This window comes from Haliaeetus leucocephalus, unplaced genomic scaffold (genome assembly GCF_000737465.1).
Source record: "Haliaeetus leucocephalus isolate CR32 unplaced genomic scaffold, Haliaeetus_leucocephalus-4.0 Scaffold795, whole genome shotgun sequence".
Classification (NCBI taxonomy): Eukaryota; Metazoa; Chordata; class Aves; order Accipitriformes; family Accipitridae; genus Haliaeetus; species Haliaeetus leucocephalus.
In genome coordinates this window covers 2,755,938-2,773,362 of record NW_010973231.1, presented here as the reverse complement: position 1 = coordinate 2,773,362, position 17,425 = coordinate 2,755,938, and the positions used below count along the sequence as shown (strand labels likewise).

The 17,425-nt window shown below is 40.2% G+C and overlaps 1 protein-coding gene across 1 annotated transcript in view; it reads left to right on the top strand.

The window, feature by feature from the left end:
- FRMPD4 (FERM and PDZ domain containing 4) overlaps positions 1 to 17,425 on the top strand; it is a 110,984-nt gene that overhangs the window by 25,636 nt on the left and 67,923 nt on the right. Inside the window, exon 2 of the mRNA XM_010581570.1 lies at positions 16,371 to 16,531. Within this exon, the coding sequence (XP_010579872.1) occupies positions 16,371 to 16,531 (161 nt within the window). The remainder of the gene's footprint in view (positions 1 to 16,370; positions 16,532 to 17,425) is intronic.

Genomic DNA, 17,425 nt, shown 5'->3' with positions numbered 1-17,425 from the left:
AACCCAGCCATTTTGTTTCTTTAGTTTCACAGTTTTTATTGTACAGTCTGTCATCCAATTTAATATTTATCAGTAGTAATAACTGACTGCCAGGGTATTTTCAACATTAATTCCGGGTGTCTGTGCACTGGATAGTCCTGCATTCAGAATTACTAAGCAGACCATGCAGGCAGACACTTTGGCTGTAACTTGTTTGCTCATTTATATACAGAAGAATGGAGATGAATAGCTAATTTTGCTGCAGAGAGTTGTCTGCTCTGAATCCCAAACGTTCCATATTCTGTAACTCCAAGAGCCTGATCAAACCATTGTAGCAGCCTTCCACTGGTAGAAGGGATTAATTGTTCCAAACTTCCTTCTTCTTTCTCTTCACCGCCCCTCCCCGCAGCTTTCAGTAAAAGAGAATCTGAATCATGATTTAGAAAGCAAATTAAATACTTCCAGCATGACTGATTTAAATGACTCCTAAGGATTACACTGGAAATGTAGTCTTGCCTGCAGATCCAGAAGGGAAAGCACATGCAAAGGCAATGGAAAGCAAGCACCAGCAGAGGATTTGGCTGTGCAGATTTTCCCAACCGGATTGTGCCACATTGTTTCAGTCTAAGGGATTGATTTGACCCTAACAACACATAAAATGCAGGCTTATGCCCAGCTGTTCAATATGGAATCTGCACTGCAGCCTCAATTTTACAAGAGCTACGCAAAAAGGGAATGAAAACCCAACCTTCTGATTGCCCTTAGTTGCAGCTACGAGGAGATCTAACAGGAAGATACAAGTTTTGTTCTCGCAGAAAGCATTCAGTTCGTGCTCATGTTTTATTTGATCTGGCAACGTGTACGCAGCTTTAGGGTTGGATTAGTGACGGCTTTTCCTCCAAGGATCTAGGCTCTACAGTGGAAGATTTCCCAAGCAGTGTAGCCATTGTAACCGTGAGAAAAGAGGATGCCGGTGGGTGTACACTGGGATCTGTACACAGTGGCTGTACGTGGGCTTGTGTGTGCTGGACTAATTAGTACCCTTTAAAGTTAGAAGTTATTCTGGTCTCTTTCCAGTGAGTTTACAGTGCCTCACCTATGTTTTAGTGGGAAACGTCCTTTCAGTGTGACCAGAAGTACAGGGAATGCGGGTTGATTGAGCACACTGAGGGCAGCAGCGTTTGATGGATGGTGAGATAATAACGGTTGCCAAGGCCTCCCGATGTTTTTCTGCTTCCCACAAACAGCGCTTTTGTCTTGCCTGGGCTCAGCTTTACTCAGGTGTTACTATAAGTCAGGCTGCCAGAGAACTCAGAAAGGAATTAAATGTTGATTGATGTTTGCACTAAGCTGTAAGAAAGCACCCTGGTAGGAGAAGAACAAGTTGGGTTTTTGTCAGTCTCTGGGAGGAGGCTGGAAGGAGGTTATGGAAGTTATGGAGGTTTCTAGAAAGTTTTCCTTCTACTTTTTCCTGCACTGAGAGTCTGTAATGTCACGGGTATAACATGGAGTATTCCCAGTAGTCCGGAAGTTTGTGAATTTCCTCTTGACAGTAGCAACACTTTTCCCATGCTATACACAATTAAAAGGAATTCAGGGGTTTGCTGATGAGTGGCTTCTCTGATTTCATCTCTACCAACTCCCCTATTCTTCCCATTCCTCGTTCTATTGCATGCTTTGACTGTGGAAAAAGTCACCCTGGACTTGGTGTGCTCATGTTCCTTGGTGTATTTTCCTCTCCCATCACTCTTCAAAGATCGTATATATGGCCTGTGGTTTGCTTGGTGCTTGGTTTTGGTGTTGGGTTTGGTTTTTTTTTTCCCAACACGGTGCTAGTGTATCAACTTCTTATGTGGATGGGATTCTTCTTTCACACCTGGGTACTCTGCATTTTTACCAGGCATCTACCTATATTTTAAAGAGAAAAACTTACAGTTTATTTAAAAAGTGGTTTCTTTTTCTTATCATTCTCTCTTAAGAGAACAGGAGAAATTTCATTGAGGAATTGTAACAGAAAGATTTTTTGCAGGACATTTTCTATTTTTTCTGCAGTTGCAGTTTTTTCTGGTGGTTTTTTTTGTTGTTTGTGTTTTGTTTTTTTAATGCTTTATGTATTTGGAGGAGGCCAAAATCAGGAGGTAGAAATACACTTCCTACAACTGGCAATAGAATAACCTACGTAACTCTACAGAATGTCAGTACAGAAGCTTAAATGAGACTTCTTCTAAAACTCAGATTGTTGGGTTTTTTCCTGCTATTTCACCTATAGCAAAACTATAATGGTCAGACATAATGTCCCCTGAATTGCTGGAGCTTTAGTGGATCTTATTTTTTCCACACCAGAGAATAAATTGTAAACTATGTTCTACAAGGATATGAATCTGATTGAAAACATTAAAACTTTTCCAAAATCAGTTCCTTATGTTTATGGACATTTTGATAGAACAGTGAGTAGGATACTTATCCATCACTGGAGAAGACTTGTTTTCTCTTGCCAGATGTTTTAATTAATTTTAGAAAATAGTAGTGAGCTTTGCCTTTTTTTAGTTCCAGTTGTTTTAAACCAATTGTGAGAATGTATGACTCCTGTTTCAAAACACAACTTAGAGAGTAATTTTATTTCCAGATGAGCTAGATGTTTTCTTTCCTGCCCCCAAATGTGAATTATGTAGTTTTTGAAGTTGAACTGCTTGTCAGAACTGAGTAAAATTTCTGTAATTAATCTTTCTGAGTTCTTAATTTCTGGAATAATAACAATTTGATTTGCATATTTTTTAAAATAAAAATGCTATCTGATTAAATGATGAAAATTGGTTCCATTTATAGACTAGACTTTATGTGATCTGAAAATATGAAGGTTGGTTGAGTAGCTAAAGGTGCGAAGGATTGTTTTTCTTTTGAGGAATATGTGCTTCCTACACGTGCTGACTTCTTATTCTATAAAAGTTGGTCTACTAAATGCCCAGAAAGTGATTTCCTACTGTCACATTGTAGGCTGTGACATGACCAAGAAGTGCATAATTTCTGCAGACGTATGCAAAGACGTTATATGCCTGTGTACACGTACGTTGCCGAGTTTGTGGTGTTTAACGTACCAAAGGTGACGGAGGCGATGACCACGGTGAAGTCGGTGCGGTTTGGTGGGAAGGGGTTGGCCAGCGGGTGCTGCTGGGGAGATGGGGGAACCGGGGAGCAAGAGGCTCGGTGAGCCCGCACGCGTCCCCAGCGTTAAAGGCGCGGGGTGATGTGAAGGCTTTACAGCCTCGGGCTGGTGGCTGAGCTCTGAAAATAGGAGACGTCCTTCTGGGCTGGAGTCAGCCTTGTCCTGGAGCTGCCGGTCATACAGCTGCTTCGATGCAAGGGTCCGTCAGAGTCTGCAGGCTTAGAGCAGCTCTTCTGGCAGAGCCTGATTTAAACAGCGTGTTAGGCTGCTCGGACATCAGTTTGTATGCCATGTAAATGAAAATACAGGCTTCTGGTTCCCCTGGAGCAGCAGGCTCAGACCTAAGTCAGCAGGTTTGGCTCAGCTTTTCGTTCCTTGGTGGAAATGCTCTTTACATTTACTTCTATAGCAGACATTTAAAACCAAAGGTCAGTATGCTTTGTGGGGACACTAAAATGAGGCCACGATATATTTTGTAAAAAGTCGAAGGTTTAACTGATATAATTGTGCGGAGGTTTCCCTCTTTTTTTTTTTTTCATGTGCTATGCTATGCAGTTTAAATTCTGCCCTATGTTTTAAAGGCCGCTATGGTTCAGTGATGTTATGCAAAAATTAAAGTGCTTTGGGCCAGGAAGTGTGATCTAACTATAAAACATTATTATAGAATACCCTGCTTAATTGAGACATAGTAAATTGGGGACTTCTTCACTGGAACATTTCCTACAAAATTGATTTAGCCTGATGGTAGAGACTGCAGCTTAATGGCGAGATAGTATTGGCCTAAATTTAGCTACTGCTATGTAGTCAGATCATGTCACAAATGATGTTTAAACAAGTGTGTAGTTCAGCACTCTTATTTTCTGTTCTCTTTTGGTTTTGTGAGGTTTTCTTTAAAAAAAAAAAAAAAGCTTTGCTGAATATAGTATGGGTACTGAATAGCACTCCATCCTTTTAACCCTGAACCCCAGAGCAGCCTGAGCCTGAAGGTGACCAACACTTACAAGCTAAACCAACTCACATTCACTGCCGATGGCTCAAATCCATCCTTCTTCTTAAGCTTAAGAAGATAAGTAAGAAATTAACATATTTCAGAACATAAGGGCTTATTTTCTGCATATTTGGCCTGTTCTGTGAATCTGACCAGTTTATGTACAGAAAGAGAGATTACAGTTTGTATAAAGTATTACAGTAGGCTGAAAAGATGAGTAGTATCAGTGACCAAGATTTTGTTTTAATTGTACTTGGTTGTCTGAAAGTGTGAGTCTCTGAAGTCTTTGTTTCAGCACCGTATTTAATGTTAAAAATGTACCAGTGTTGTTTTTAATCAAAAAAAAAAAAAATCAATATTCTAAAATACTTCTTGTAGGTTTTCAATGCTGAAACTTTGAAGGCCTTTAATTATGTTTTTCGTTAGATTGGGCTTTGCAGAGTTTATCAGCTTTTAGATTTCAGAAGAAAGTGATATGTTTGTGGCTTAACCAAAAAGCAAACCATCTGTAGAATTGGTCTGAACTCCAAAGTGAGTATTGTCATAGTTTGGAATTAACTGAAAACTGTAAGTCTGATGGCAGGTGATGATAAGTATAGAAGTTAATGATAAATTCTCCCTGATACACAGGAGGGGCAGCTCTTCTAGACCGTTGGAGCTCTTGCAGGTGTCAGTAACGCTGGCGGCGGTTGCGCTCTGTATGGATGCTCCTGTCAGATCTGACGGGGCTGACTGTGACAATAACTCTCTCTTTTTTTGGTGCCCTCAGTGGAGATTAAAGGGAAAAGTGAGTTCTCAAGACCTTGCAGAATTGCACATTATTTTTATAAATGTCTCAAAGACGGTGATTGGAGTTCAAAGGTGAAGCTTGTGGAACTTAATCATCTATCAGTAGAATTAATTTTTAGAAAGTTCTGACCTTAAGCATATTTATGCCACTTAACTGCCTCACATTCTTTGTTAAGAGTTTATTACATGTATAAAGACTGCATTTTTCATAAGATTGTGCCAATTATAATGTGATTATAATTAAACTTGAGTTTTATGTGCTCTTCTTAAAATGCAAAAATGCGGTATTAAAATCTTCATATTTCTGCCTCATCAAAATTAAATGCCTATTTAGAAGCCTTGTAAAGCTCTACTCTGAATTATTTACAATAAGAAAAAGAGAAAATCATGAAGCAATATGTGCCATGTAAATTGCAGAAGAAATTTCATTCCTTAATTCAGTCATTTGTTACATTTTTCTCAAAATGGTAAATTTGTCTTAAAAAAATACTTGTGATAGGTGAAGAATAGTAGAAGAGCAACATGCAGTATTAAAAGAGAAAATGTCTCCAAATACCTTTCTTCTCTGGTTTTATCATTTCGCTCTGCTGATGAGACACTGGTCTGTGACTGTCGCTGTGTAGACAGAGTTACACAGCTCACTGTGCCTATTTGTTTCTCATTTTATTTCAGAAGTGGTAAAGATTTTTTTTTTTCTCTGTTGGAAAAGAGCAAAATCCCACTGTCTTAAACTTCACAGGAACTTCACCTAAAATTATGATTCCTGTTAGAAACTGCTAAAGTGAACAAAAGTTTGGCGATGTTGGCAGATTACATAATAAATATTTATATTAAAATTTATCAACAATCTTGTATGTATTTGGTATATTGGTAGTATTACTAAAGTTGGGTTAGACGTTGGCTGATTATTAACTGGCTCAATAAATTCCTGTGTTTCTCATGTAGGATTTTGTGATCAGTGTTTGTTATTTTATTGTACTGACTGTGCCACTGTCTGGGACAAAGCATCCCGGCTTCACCTGGGTATACACCCTTCTCCTTTTTGAGTCCCTAACATAGCGTTTTCTTTCACTTGCTTACCCTTTGAAATCAGAGTGTTTCACTAAAACCCATGAGCTTCATTCCACAGTGTCTAAACTCCTGTTTTGGCACATTTAGTTTGCCTGCCTTATTAAGAGCTTCCACTATCTTTTTCCAGTGAATTGGGACTTCTTGAGATGAACAGGGAGATTTGATGTGCTGATCAGCCTGTCTGCAACTTCCATTATCATTTCCTTTTTATTTTTTTATTTTTTCCCAAGGTTATTGTAAATGACACTTGTGTTTGACCTTTTTCTTTACCTGTAAGTAGGGGGTTTCTATCTCAATAGGCTTCCCTAGAGCAGCTGTCAACCCAGTTTAACCCCAAGGGGTCTGTTTCGAAATGTCGAATATTGCCTTTTAGCTCCTTTACCCTTTGAGGAAACTTGCTGGCAGTTAGGAATGCAAGAAGGTAATGTTTCTCGTACATCATTACCATGCATACCATCTTTAATAATATTTATATAAATACCGTCAAACATAATGGATTAGTAGTTGGGCATTTTTTTTCATATATAGGTAAATAGAAATTACCACAGGCTTTAGCAAAAGCTTCTGGGATGTAATGAAGCTGAAATATGATCAGCAGCACCCCTATTTTTAAGGTATATAAAATACCCCGTGATTACTAGAAGTGCTGTTGCTTAGAAAGGTTAGGAACTTCCTTTGAAATGAAAAAGTAGGCCCAGAAAAATCATTCAGCCATGTTGTGCTGAAGTATAGCGAATAATCTATCAGGGAAAAAAAAAGATCAAACGCACCTGATTTTTCTCTTTTCTATATCCCAAGTTTAATTTTCGCATGACAGCTCTATCTGGCAGCCTCACCTCCCATCAGCGCAATCTGTCATTCTAGATTATTTCAATTAAGTTCTCTTTCTCGTTTTGCATTTGCTGAGGAGTCGTAATGGCACACTCCCAAATCAGCAGTCAAGAAGAGTAATCCTCTCTATTTGTATGTTGTTAAAAGAAAGGGGAGAGAAAGAGATGGTTTCTCTTTTTCCTCTCTATCCTGGAGGCCTTCTCCGGAGTTGTTAACAAATTAGAAGATTTGCTTTGAAGACTGACTGTGAAGACTTAGTTACAGAACGTGACGGCTTGATTTTGGGACTTTTATGAGTTATTATGAAAATCTTTTAAGTTCATTCTATACACCTTGGTTGCTTGTAGATCCCTTTCACTTTACATAAGCTCGCTTCCGTCTGGTAGCCGGAGGATGAAGAGCTTTTTCTTGCGCTCGTTGCCTCAGTGCAGAAGTTGGACTTTTTCCTAAAAGCACAGCAACTCTCTAAGCTTCCCTGAGCTTGAGTCTCCAAGGAAGAGAATTCTTGCCTGGCATGGGAAACTGGAGACAGCTTATCATACTGATGTACAGATTGCTTCTCCGTGTGGCCTTGAACTCAGTGAAACTCACGTTTCTAACTGGATTGCCTTGTTGCCCTTTGCTGAAGTCAACACTCCAACCTGCTTCCGAGTGCAGAGAACTGTACCAGAATGATATAGTGGTTTATGTCCCTGAACCTTTAAATACGTGGTTGTGGATAAACTAAGCAGCTGCAGTGTTGAGTACCTGCTTTGTATCTGCTAAGCTGTGTGTTGCTTCTTTCACCTGATAGCTGCTTCCACCTGATGTTTGGTTTCCACCTGAGAACGGCTGCGTTTCGCTGAAGAGGCAGTAGATGAAACGCTGGGTTGAAGTGGTACCGCTGGAAGGGCTGGCTTTGGTTCAGGAACCCTCCAGTGTAAACTGTGAAAAGGAGGGAAATGAGTAGATAATTCAGAGCCCTTTCTGTCACCTGCTCATCCATTCGGTTGCCGAAGAAATGAGGAAGATTAAGTTCAAAGGAGAAACAAATGGGGTTTACTTCTGTCGTAAGTGCTTATCTCCATATGCTCATAACTGTACCGAGTTACCAGGAGTAAGGCAGGTACAGAGATGCTGAAGCAGGGGCTTTGCTATTTCAGCTGTTTGTTCATGCCAAGCCCAGCTGTACCAGGGGTTACAATGGGCACATTACATCTGGATTCTGTCGTCTTACTGTGTTATCAGGGTACCCACACTTGGCCTTTACAGAGAGTGATACATGCATGTCGGAGCAAGCCTCCAGCATCGCACCAGACCAGATTTTTTTTTAGTCAGGAGCTTTCCTAATCTAATCAGCACCTTAAAAGCCATTTCCATGGTGTTTCTCCTCCCCCTTTCTTTTTTTAACGTTTCAGTTGGACAAATCATTCATGTTGAGTTGGAGATGGCAGCTCCTTTTCCCCGCTGGAAGAGAAATGCTGGCGGCCCTCAGTGTAGGTCTGTGCTGTTTGCTGCAGAGCTCGGCTGGGCAGCAGCCGACAGATCGCTGCCGATGGGGTTAGAGTGAAACCTCTCCAAAGCAGGATGAATAGGAATAGTTTGTTCTGTTTTCTAGAGGACACTTTCGGCCCAAATGAATTTATTGTGTATTTGCAGTTCAGTAAATCTTTTTTTCCCTTGCTATGTCTGTAGTCACAACAGGGTTTATTGATGCACGTATAGAAGCTAATGAAAAGCTATGTTTCAGGTCATCTTTAAAGGCCTCGATGTAGTTCGCTATCCTAAATGGAGTTGCTCAGGTCACATAAAGAAGAATGCCTTTTGTGAGGAAAAAACAAGGTGTACTTCAGATCCTACCCCAGTAAGTGTAAAAAATTGCTGCCTTGGAGGAGAGCCAGTAATTCTGATTTCTAACAAAAACATCTCACACGATTTCCTTCCTGAAGGACCTGGGCCAGGCAGGTGGTCAAACATCCAGCCTCCTGGAGCTGCACCACCAGCCTGTGCTGCATACGTGCTGAAAGGCTCCTTCCAGGAAAGAAATGCCGGTGACGGTGGGGTCCTAAATCTCTGTTCCAGGAAAAGGCAAGACCCCGTTGGCGGTGCATTTGGCGTAACCAGCTGATGTTAGTCCCAGCCTTTTCTGCAGCCTTGCTCCATCCGATGGTGGGGTTTCCCTGTGCCTGTGGAGCCCCAGCACTGGGCTCGCCCTGGAATTGCTTGTGGGAGGCTGTTGGCTCTTCAGCCACAGTCTAGTACATACAAATAATTTGTGAGCTTCCTTTGGCTATGAAAACCTGCTCAAGCCAACAGAGTGGGCCACTGAATCTCCTTCCACTTACAGGCTTCCAAACTGGGAGCATCTCTGCTGAAGCCAGCATCACCCTGGTGGGAAAAGGTTGCCAGGAAAAAATACTGGATGCAGAAACGCCATTCAGTACAGTGTGTCGCAGCATAATTACACATTAAACGGGGGCTGTCAGCGTGCATTATGTGCCATATGTGTACGGGTGCAGTTTAGACATACTCGTCGTCGGTGCACCAATATGGGCTGTGCACTTCAGGCAGTAAGGAAGGCAGAGGCTGGCATCATGCTCTGCTTACAGGGGAGGCAATTCCAGCATTCAAGTGGCCAGTGTTGCTGGGAGTTCCTATTTTTTTCCTTTGGGAGAGTTTTTCCGTTGAGATTTTTTTCTAACATAGTCAAGTGTTGAACACCCCCACACACACACTTCTTGTCCTTTTTTTTTGTTCTGTAACTCATCTTATGATATTTATAACTCCTCTCTGCAGGGGCCCTTTATATCTTTCCTTCCCATCCTCTGTGGTCCTTTCTTTGCCATGGCCAATTTCCACCAAGATGTTTCTGTGCAATTTCTGCTATTTAGCTGGTGCCTGAAAAGCTCCATCTCAATACAGCAGGCAGGAAACTCAATGTTCATCGTGAACAGAGCTCCAGAAATGCTTGCAGCCATCCTGAGAGAAGGAAAATAAAAGGGAACCTCTCTGACAGTCTGTATATACAAAACTCAAACCAAACAACTGCTAGTCTGCAGCTGGGGCTTGAGGCTTATTTCCATGTTTTTGTGGGATTCAAGTATAGAAGTTTGTTTTCTTCCCAATATATAGCACTCATATGCAGTATATGCAGATTATAGAAGCATTCACATATTACACATCTAATATTCTCAATATGAGAGTGCTAATTGTCATTGTAAAATATACTTTCAGTGTGTTTCTCCCAGTGCCTGCCTGAAGCTGACCATAAATCTTTTTATCCCTCTAAATTTGTATTCATGTCAGTTTTATTCACTGCGATTTTGCTTCACTTTGTCTTGCTTTAGTTTGCACATCATGCCCGGCAGTGGAGGAAGAGTGGATTTTGAAATTTTTTACGTGTCAGATTTCCCTGTATCCAATTTTATCAAAAAGCTGTCACCAACTTCTTCTGAAACCAGCAAACCTTTTTCTTTCTAATTACATTTTTACCATATGTTCATCCAGATGGCATATGCCAAACGTTTTGTAGGGTGCTATAAAATGACCTGACTTTAGAGGATTTAACTGCTGAAGAAGCTTATGAAAAAAATAGAATTGACACTGGGGCAGAAAAATAGTCCTAGAAAGAAAGAAAGGAAGAAAAAAAAAATCTGATAAATCTTGCCAGTTATATTTTATGCCAATGATATTGAATTCTCAACATACACACCTGCATGAAAACAGTGAAAATGTAGGGAATATTTTCTTGAAGTGTTAAAAGTTGACTCCTTTTTGAACAGCCGAAAATAAAACTTTTGTCTGTTGAATATGTCTAAAAAGAACTCTGGAGCTGTGAGCAACTGGTTTGCTGCAAAATGGAGCAAAAGAGTTTGTCAAGCCACCAGATTCTCTGTAGGAGCAGCAATTTTACTTAGCAATGTAATAACTATTTGAGCACCTTTTTTTCTGAAATGTCATTTCCAAGTAGAAGACAGAGTTGATGCATGATTTTGACACTTGTGTCCTAGTTCTTAATAATTCATGTGGGATTTCTTGGAAAAAAGAAATTAACTTGAGGTATCCTGAGAGGTGCCAGGAACTTGAGGAGGGAAGGAAGGAGATTATTTTTCATATTTCGCTACTAGTTAAGATAAATAAATGAAGGTGAATTTTTCATCTTCTGGAGAGTTTGTGTATTTGTTCTCACCTATGACTGTTCCTTTTAACTGTCATCATTGTTTTGATAGACTTTCCAGATTATCAAAGGGAAAACTATAAAATACCCTCATGTTGTTATCAGTTTCCGTAATACTCCCTTGAGTCTCAAGCCATTTTACTTACAGCTAATTCCTGAAGACAGGTGATTGAGTGAGAATCAAATCTACTTTCTTTTGTTGCTGTACTAGCTTCTACGACTTCCAGTTGCAAAGGAAATTTTGAGTGCACAACCTGAGGCTCGTAATAGAGTATGAACCAAGATGTAGTTTCGGGGCACGATGGGCAGGGTCTCGTGGTCTCAGGAATTCAGATGGACAATTGTAAATGCAGGTTTGTTTGGTGTCCTTAACTTTCATAGGTCTTTTTGAAAATCACAACTGCAATCAGCAAAGCAGATCCTCCACCTCCTCTGCATTAATGAGACAGGATTTTAACAGTGCTCAACAAATTGAAGTGATTTTGTTATTTCTGAATTAAACCTTTGTTAAAAAGTCCTTATCTCCATCCTCCTCGCCCACTTCCACTCATCAGCCCATGAGTGGTTTGACATTTCCACAGACTCTTCTCCTTCATTGACCAGGATTACACCTGCTGTGTCTCAAGTCAAAACAGAGTCTATTTTGTAGTTAAATCAATCTGTATAGCAGAGACATTGTAACTATTTAAAAGCTAAGGATTAAAACCCTCAAAATTGAGAATTGGTATTAACCTTTCAAGTAATTGAAACAAGCTGTAATATGGAAATACAAAATGAAACCCCAAAATGCAGCCTGTCTCCACACTGTCATGGTATGATGCAACAAACATTTGATTATGGTTAAGATGTTTTAGTGTTTGTGGACATGCAGCTGTATTAAACTCACCTTGAGGTATCACCTTTTCTGCTCTTTTTTTGGATGTCCTTGCAGAATGGAGCTAAAGTTGTTTGGGTGCCTTTGTTATATATTTCCAAAATAATGTTTATCATAATCAGGGTTGCTGGCTTCATGCTGTAGTTTTCAGTTTCTTAGAAGAGCAAGAGCCCTAAGCATTTTTCGTGGAAGTGCGAACTCCTGCATAACAAATTTCAGCCTGCTGAGGACAGGCTTTCTCAGCTGCCATAGACAAACCTCTCAAAATTGGCCCACTAATCCCTAAGTGTCAGGGAATGACACATCAAAATCGAAAGGCTGAAAAAGCATTGTGCTCGGATACTTTGCTTTTAATTACTAAGGTGCATTATTAAATCAAGCTCTCATTTTAATTACAGTCATTGTTTAGATATTCCTTGGGTTATTCAGCATGTAATTTGAATGAGGAAAATGCTAAGAAGGTTTCCATAGAAAGCGTTACCAAGTTAATCATTATGAAGCTAATGATGGGAAGATTCAAAATACCAGTCTTAAACCATACCTCCGACTTCCCTGAGCGTGAATTCAGGTATGCACTTGTTACGTTAGGCTCCCCATAATGTCCTGGGCAGTTGAATTTTGTTTGCAGGTGCTGGCTGCCCTGTCGCAGCTGTTCAGTGTTCCCAAAGGTGGTTTTCTTTCCTAATTTTCTTCCTCCTTCACTCACTGTAGTCCCCTGTGTGGATGAGTGTGCATGTGAATTTTATGCCACCCTGCAATGCCTCCATTCTGCTCTGTGTGTCGGTGCATGCACAGTCAGATGCATTCTCTCTCGTTTCCCCTGTTACCCTCTCTTTTGAGCAGAGTAGTCGCCACGGAGAGCTTTTGAGAGTAAGCGCTTGGAATTACACTTCTGCTATGATTTCCCATAGTTGGTAGTTTATCTCTCAGAATCGGCTGGTATATAAGATCTCTGTTCAAGAAATTCTCGAAGAATTACTCTCCTTAATAATGGCGGCTGTCTCCCACTGCTCACAATAAGAGTACATCAGAAAAGATAGCCTTTTGTAAAGCAGAGACTCATCTCAGGAACTGAAAATGGTAGGAAATAAGAATCTCATTTTGAAAAGGCAATCTAAGGGCAGCTTGTGTTTGTGTATGTGGAAAGAAGAGTTCGTACTTAAAATCCTAGCCTTTTTCCTTTTCTTCCATTTTTCCTTCAGAGAAGTAAATCTTCAGGTATAATCGAGGCACAGTACCATCTAAACACATCTTTAACTGTGTTTGAAGCAAAGGGGAAGTGCGTAATGTTGGAGTTATTCTTATGTTTCACTGTTTAAGCGATGCTCTGTGTAAGGTTTCCCAAGGTGGCTGTTTTGAGTCCAGGTTTATTAGATGCTGGCTTAGAACTCAGCATAGTTATTCTGCAGGAGTCAATATTTTCCATAGCTGAGATGGAGATCAAATACCTCCAATTAATGCAAAATTCAAATTAGTCTTGAACTATGGTACTACAACTGGCATCTGAATAATGAACTAGCCACAAGAGGAAGCAGGTTTGTCAACGTACCATCACACAAAGCTTTGAGTATTCATCTAATCTCTTGTGGGATCATATTCATCTATCTTGCTACTCTCTTGAAATACACTTCCAACATACTGAATGATACAAGGATATCTGATGCAGCAAGCTGTGGAAGCGTGAGATGCAGAGTCTTTTTAGTTGATGTATTTGAAGGTGGATAACCTTAAAAATCAATAAAACCTGCTGTGCCACTAAGAATCGTGATGGACTGTTCCTCGCTGATCCTCTTGCTTAGGCTTTGAATAACTGATGCTGTGCTGCTGCAGATTCTCAGTACAAGCCGATGGAATGGCTGGAGCGAGGCATCCAATAAATAGCAGAGCTACTCCTTTGGGCAAATATCTATGTCTGCTCTTGGAGTTTGTTATCTGAAGTGCAGCTGTTGGTGGGGTTTTTCAGGGGTTGTTTGGGGTTTTTTTTCTTCGCGATTTAGTTTTCAAACCAGAATACACAAGTGCTTGAAGAGAGAGGATGTGCAATGGCAGCAAAGTAGTTCTCAAAGGCTCAAGCGGTATTTTCAAGTTGCTTGTAAATACGGCATTTCCTCTTGGTCGAAGTGTCAGCTTGTAGTGCTCCGATTACAAAAGTGGAAACAGCTATTAGGAAGAAATTATTACATAGAACATTTTAACTTTGTGGGGAGTTTGGTAAGGCTGTCACCTAAAAGAGGTTACACATGCGGAGTTTCATATTCTCTACCAAAGCAAAGCTCACAAGTTGAAATAGATAGTTTTTGAAATAGCAGTAACACCTGAGAAAGCGTACTATTTGAAAGACAAAATTCTTGAATATCTAGAAGCCCAAATCATAAATAGGAGTTGATGGGGAGGAGGTGGCTGGGAGGTCTTGAAGAGAGATTTCATGAAGAGTCTGCATAAAACTCTGGATTTTCTAACAGTTCTTTTGAATAAACATAATAGAAAATTATCTAAAATGCATTGACAAAAACTGGAGGAACAGGAGGAGGAGGAGAATGAAGTATCAGATGTGATGCTCTACCTAGTAAAAGAAAATAGATTTTCTTTGCAGATTTGACCTTATGCAGATACTAGGAGAGCACAGATACATTCTCTCTCTCTCCTATTTTTGTAAGGAAGTAGCTTCTGCTACCCTGATCATATGCATAAAAAGGCAGCATGTTACTCTTAGGCAGACTGAATCTAGTGGTAGGGATAGAGAGTTTCTTTGAAGAAAAGCTCTGGAAAAATCCAGTCACAGGAATAAACTCCCACTGAGAGTTCACTGAGATTTTGCTGCTCTTCTGCGTATCAGTAATAGAAGCAGACCATGGAAAGAATGGAAACGGATGTCATGCCCAAGATGCATGCATTGGGGAAAGATCAGAGAAGTTTTTGCACGTCATTGATGCTGAAAACAGATCTCTGACTGATGCCTTTCTCCTTATGGACCACCTGTCTGGAGTTCTTCAGAGAATTGTATTTGAAGGTGGAAAAGCGACAGGAGGTGAGAGCAACAATTCTGGTTGCATGGGATGTCCCCTGACTCTCATGTTATAATATGTTACATGTAAGATTATAAAGGATATGGGAAAGTTATTGATTTTCATATTGTTCATTATTTATGAGGAGACCAACTTTCAAACTGATGATAGTAGCTACTGCTGTAGGGATAGCTGCCTCTCTGATGTCCTTTGCAGCGTTCTTGGGTTGGGCACCTGGCCATTACCTTTCTCAATGCAGGAGCCTGTGCCCTCCCTGCAGATGGAATTGGGACTTGGCTCTGTTTGTCTGCTGCATTTATCCACCGAGAGCTGGAGTTAGTTCAGCACCTGCAGATTTACAGTCTCTTGAAGATAAAAAAAGAGTTAGCTCTTGGCCGGGCAGCTTTAAACAAATACTATCTGAGCTCTGCCAAGACTGCAATAACCTGATGCCGAGAGCTGTAGTCTGTTGTCAGGCTACGCTGACCAGGTATTGCTTGTTGTCTGCAGCGCTGACTGGGTTTCCTGAAGTACATGAGTTCAGTTAATGGCATTCGGAAGGGTACGACACTGGAGTGGTCTGTTTGTCTGTCTAATCGGCACTGGGAATTGGTAGCTGTGATTCAGCGGGGAGCTCCGGGCACTGGGTGGGAAACACAAAGTACGTTCCAGTCTGCATACAGCATCAGTCACATTTCAGTGTTTATTAATGTTAATCTAGAAGTCTCTATGCTTTTAAACCATGACCCCTTTCATGGATATGTGATGTTGGATACCTTTCATCCTTTTTATTTTCTGCTTGAGAAATCAAGATCTTTCTCTCCAGCCATGAGAATTTTTTCTTTTAGGTACAATAAGTAAGCTTCGTCATAACAATGTTGCTGAAAGTAAAGTATTTTAGTAATTGCTGATAAATATATTTTCTTAGTATCTTTTTTTTTTTTCCCTCCTGGAACAGTATGGAGTGAATTTGGAGAGTTTACCTGAGTAGTAAATATGGAGCTGTTACCTGTGCCTTAGGTAGTCTGTTTGAGAGGACTCAGCTTGGAAACTTGCTTAACATTTTAGAAAACCAGATTTAAATGTGTGTCCTCTCTTCTTGCAAAAGGCTGGCAGACTCTTAATTGTTACGTTCTACATTATGAGTAGGTCACTCCATTATTTTTCCCTTCCAAAAAATGAAGGATGAAAAATTCAAGCACAAATGACAAAGGCTTTATTGTTGGGTTATTTTTCTTTCATATATGGCGTATGATTAAATGTATGCTGTCAAAGAGAGACGTCTTTATAGGTTGATACTATTGATTAGTATTTGAGACCTGCCAGCAGCATTATTACTTTATGTATGAGAAAATCTAATAGAAAATTATTAAGTTGATGGTTTAGTTCCTATAGTGAGAACATTTCAGGTATTCATCTCACATCGTTGCAGAAATTGCTTGGCTCAAGTAGATACCACAAAATCATGTTTTAATGATTTTTTTCCTTTTTCCATCTTTTATTTTTTTTCACAGTCACATGACACAATCAGCCACATTTGAAGACCCTCGAATAGAGAGCTGCCAAATAACCCCTCCAGCCCCTCGGAAAGTGGAAATGAGGAGGGATCCTGTGCTAGGATTTGGGTTTGTGGCTGGTAGTGAAAAGCCAGTTGTTGTACGCTCAGTAACACCAGGTATGTTTTCCCCACCTGACCCCAGAAGCAAACTTGGACTTAATCTACTGGGATGAAATACAGTTACAAATTTGAGTACTGTTAAAATATTCAGGCAGACAAAGTAATCACAAATACGAGTTAGGATTTTAAGCCTTGTATTACCCAGGAGTTTCCCTCCTTGCACTCGTTTTTGAACATTATGTAAATGTGTTAACAATAGCCAGTTTTAGGTTTTTGCTCTGAGCCATTACTATTGTTTGCCTGAAAAAAGTTGACCCACTTCATTCAAGGAAAGAAGGTCTTCTCCCTGTTATGTTTATATTGGTTTGATGTCACCTTCATTGCCATTGAATCAGTGTTTTCAAGGGGTATGTTGAGTTGCAAGATTAAAACTTACATATTTTTCATTCTTTTTATCATCAGCTTCCCAAGGAGAGCTGGGTTTCTAACTCTAATACTTGGTTCTAACTATATATTTGTTTCTGAAAAAGAGGATGTTATTGCTGCCGGGTTTTTTTAATAGATACTTCTGTATAACTATGTGGCAAAAAGCCAGGTCAAAACAGATTCCTGAATGTCTTACTTGGAGTGAAAACTAGTGAGGTTTGTGGTATTTTTAACTTATGGGGGACCAGACCCGGGACTGATCAGTCTCCCAAATAGCAGGCTCTTGCTCTCTACGCTTAAAAGTTCAGTTGTTACATAAAATTGCCTTGGAGCCAAGGGCAGGGATTTGACTTTGCTCTTGTTCAATATGTTCTCCAGAACCCCCGCAGAGAGCAGAGGAGAGGCAAAATCGACTTTGTGAAGTTCTGATGTCATTTACCCACGTGTGTGCATTGATTATATTTGTATTGCTTTCAGATGAAGCAAGCAGTGTAACTAATATTTGAGCTAGATCCAGACAGTTCT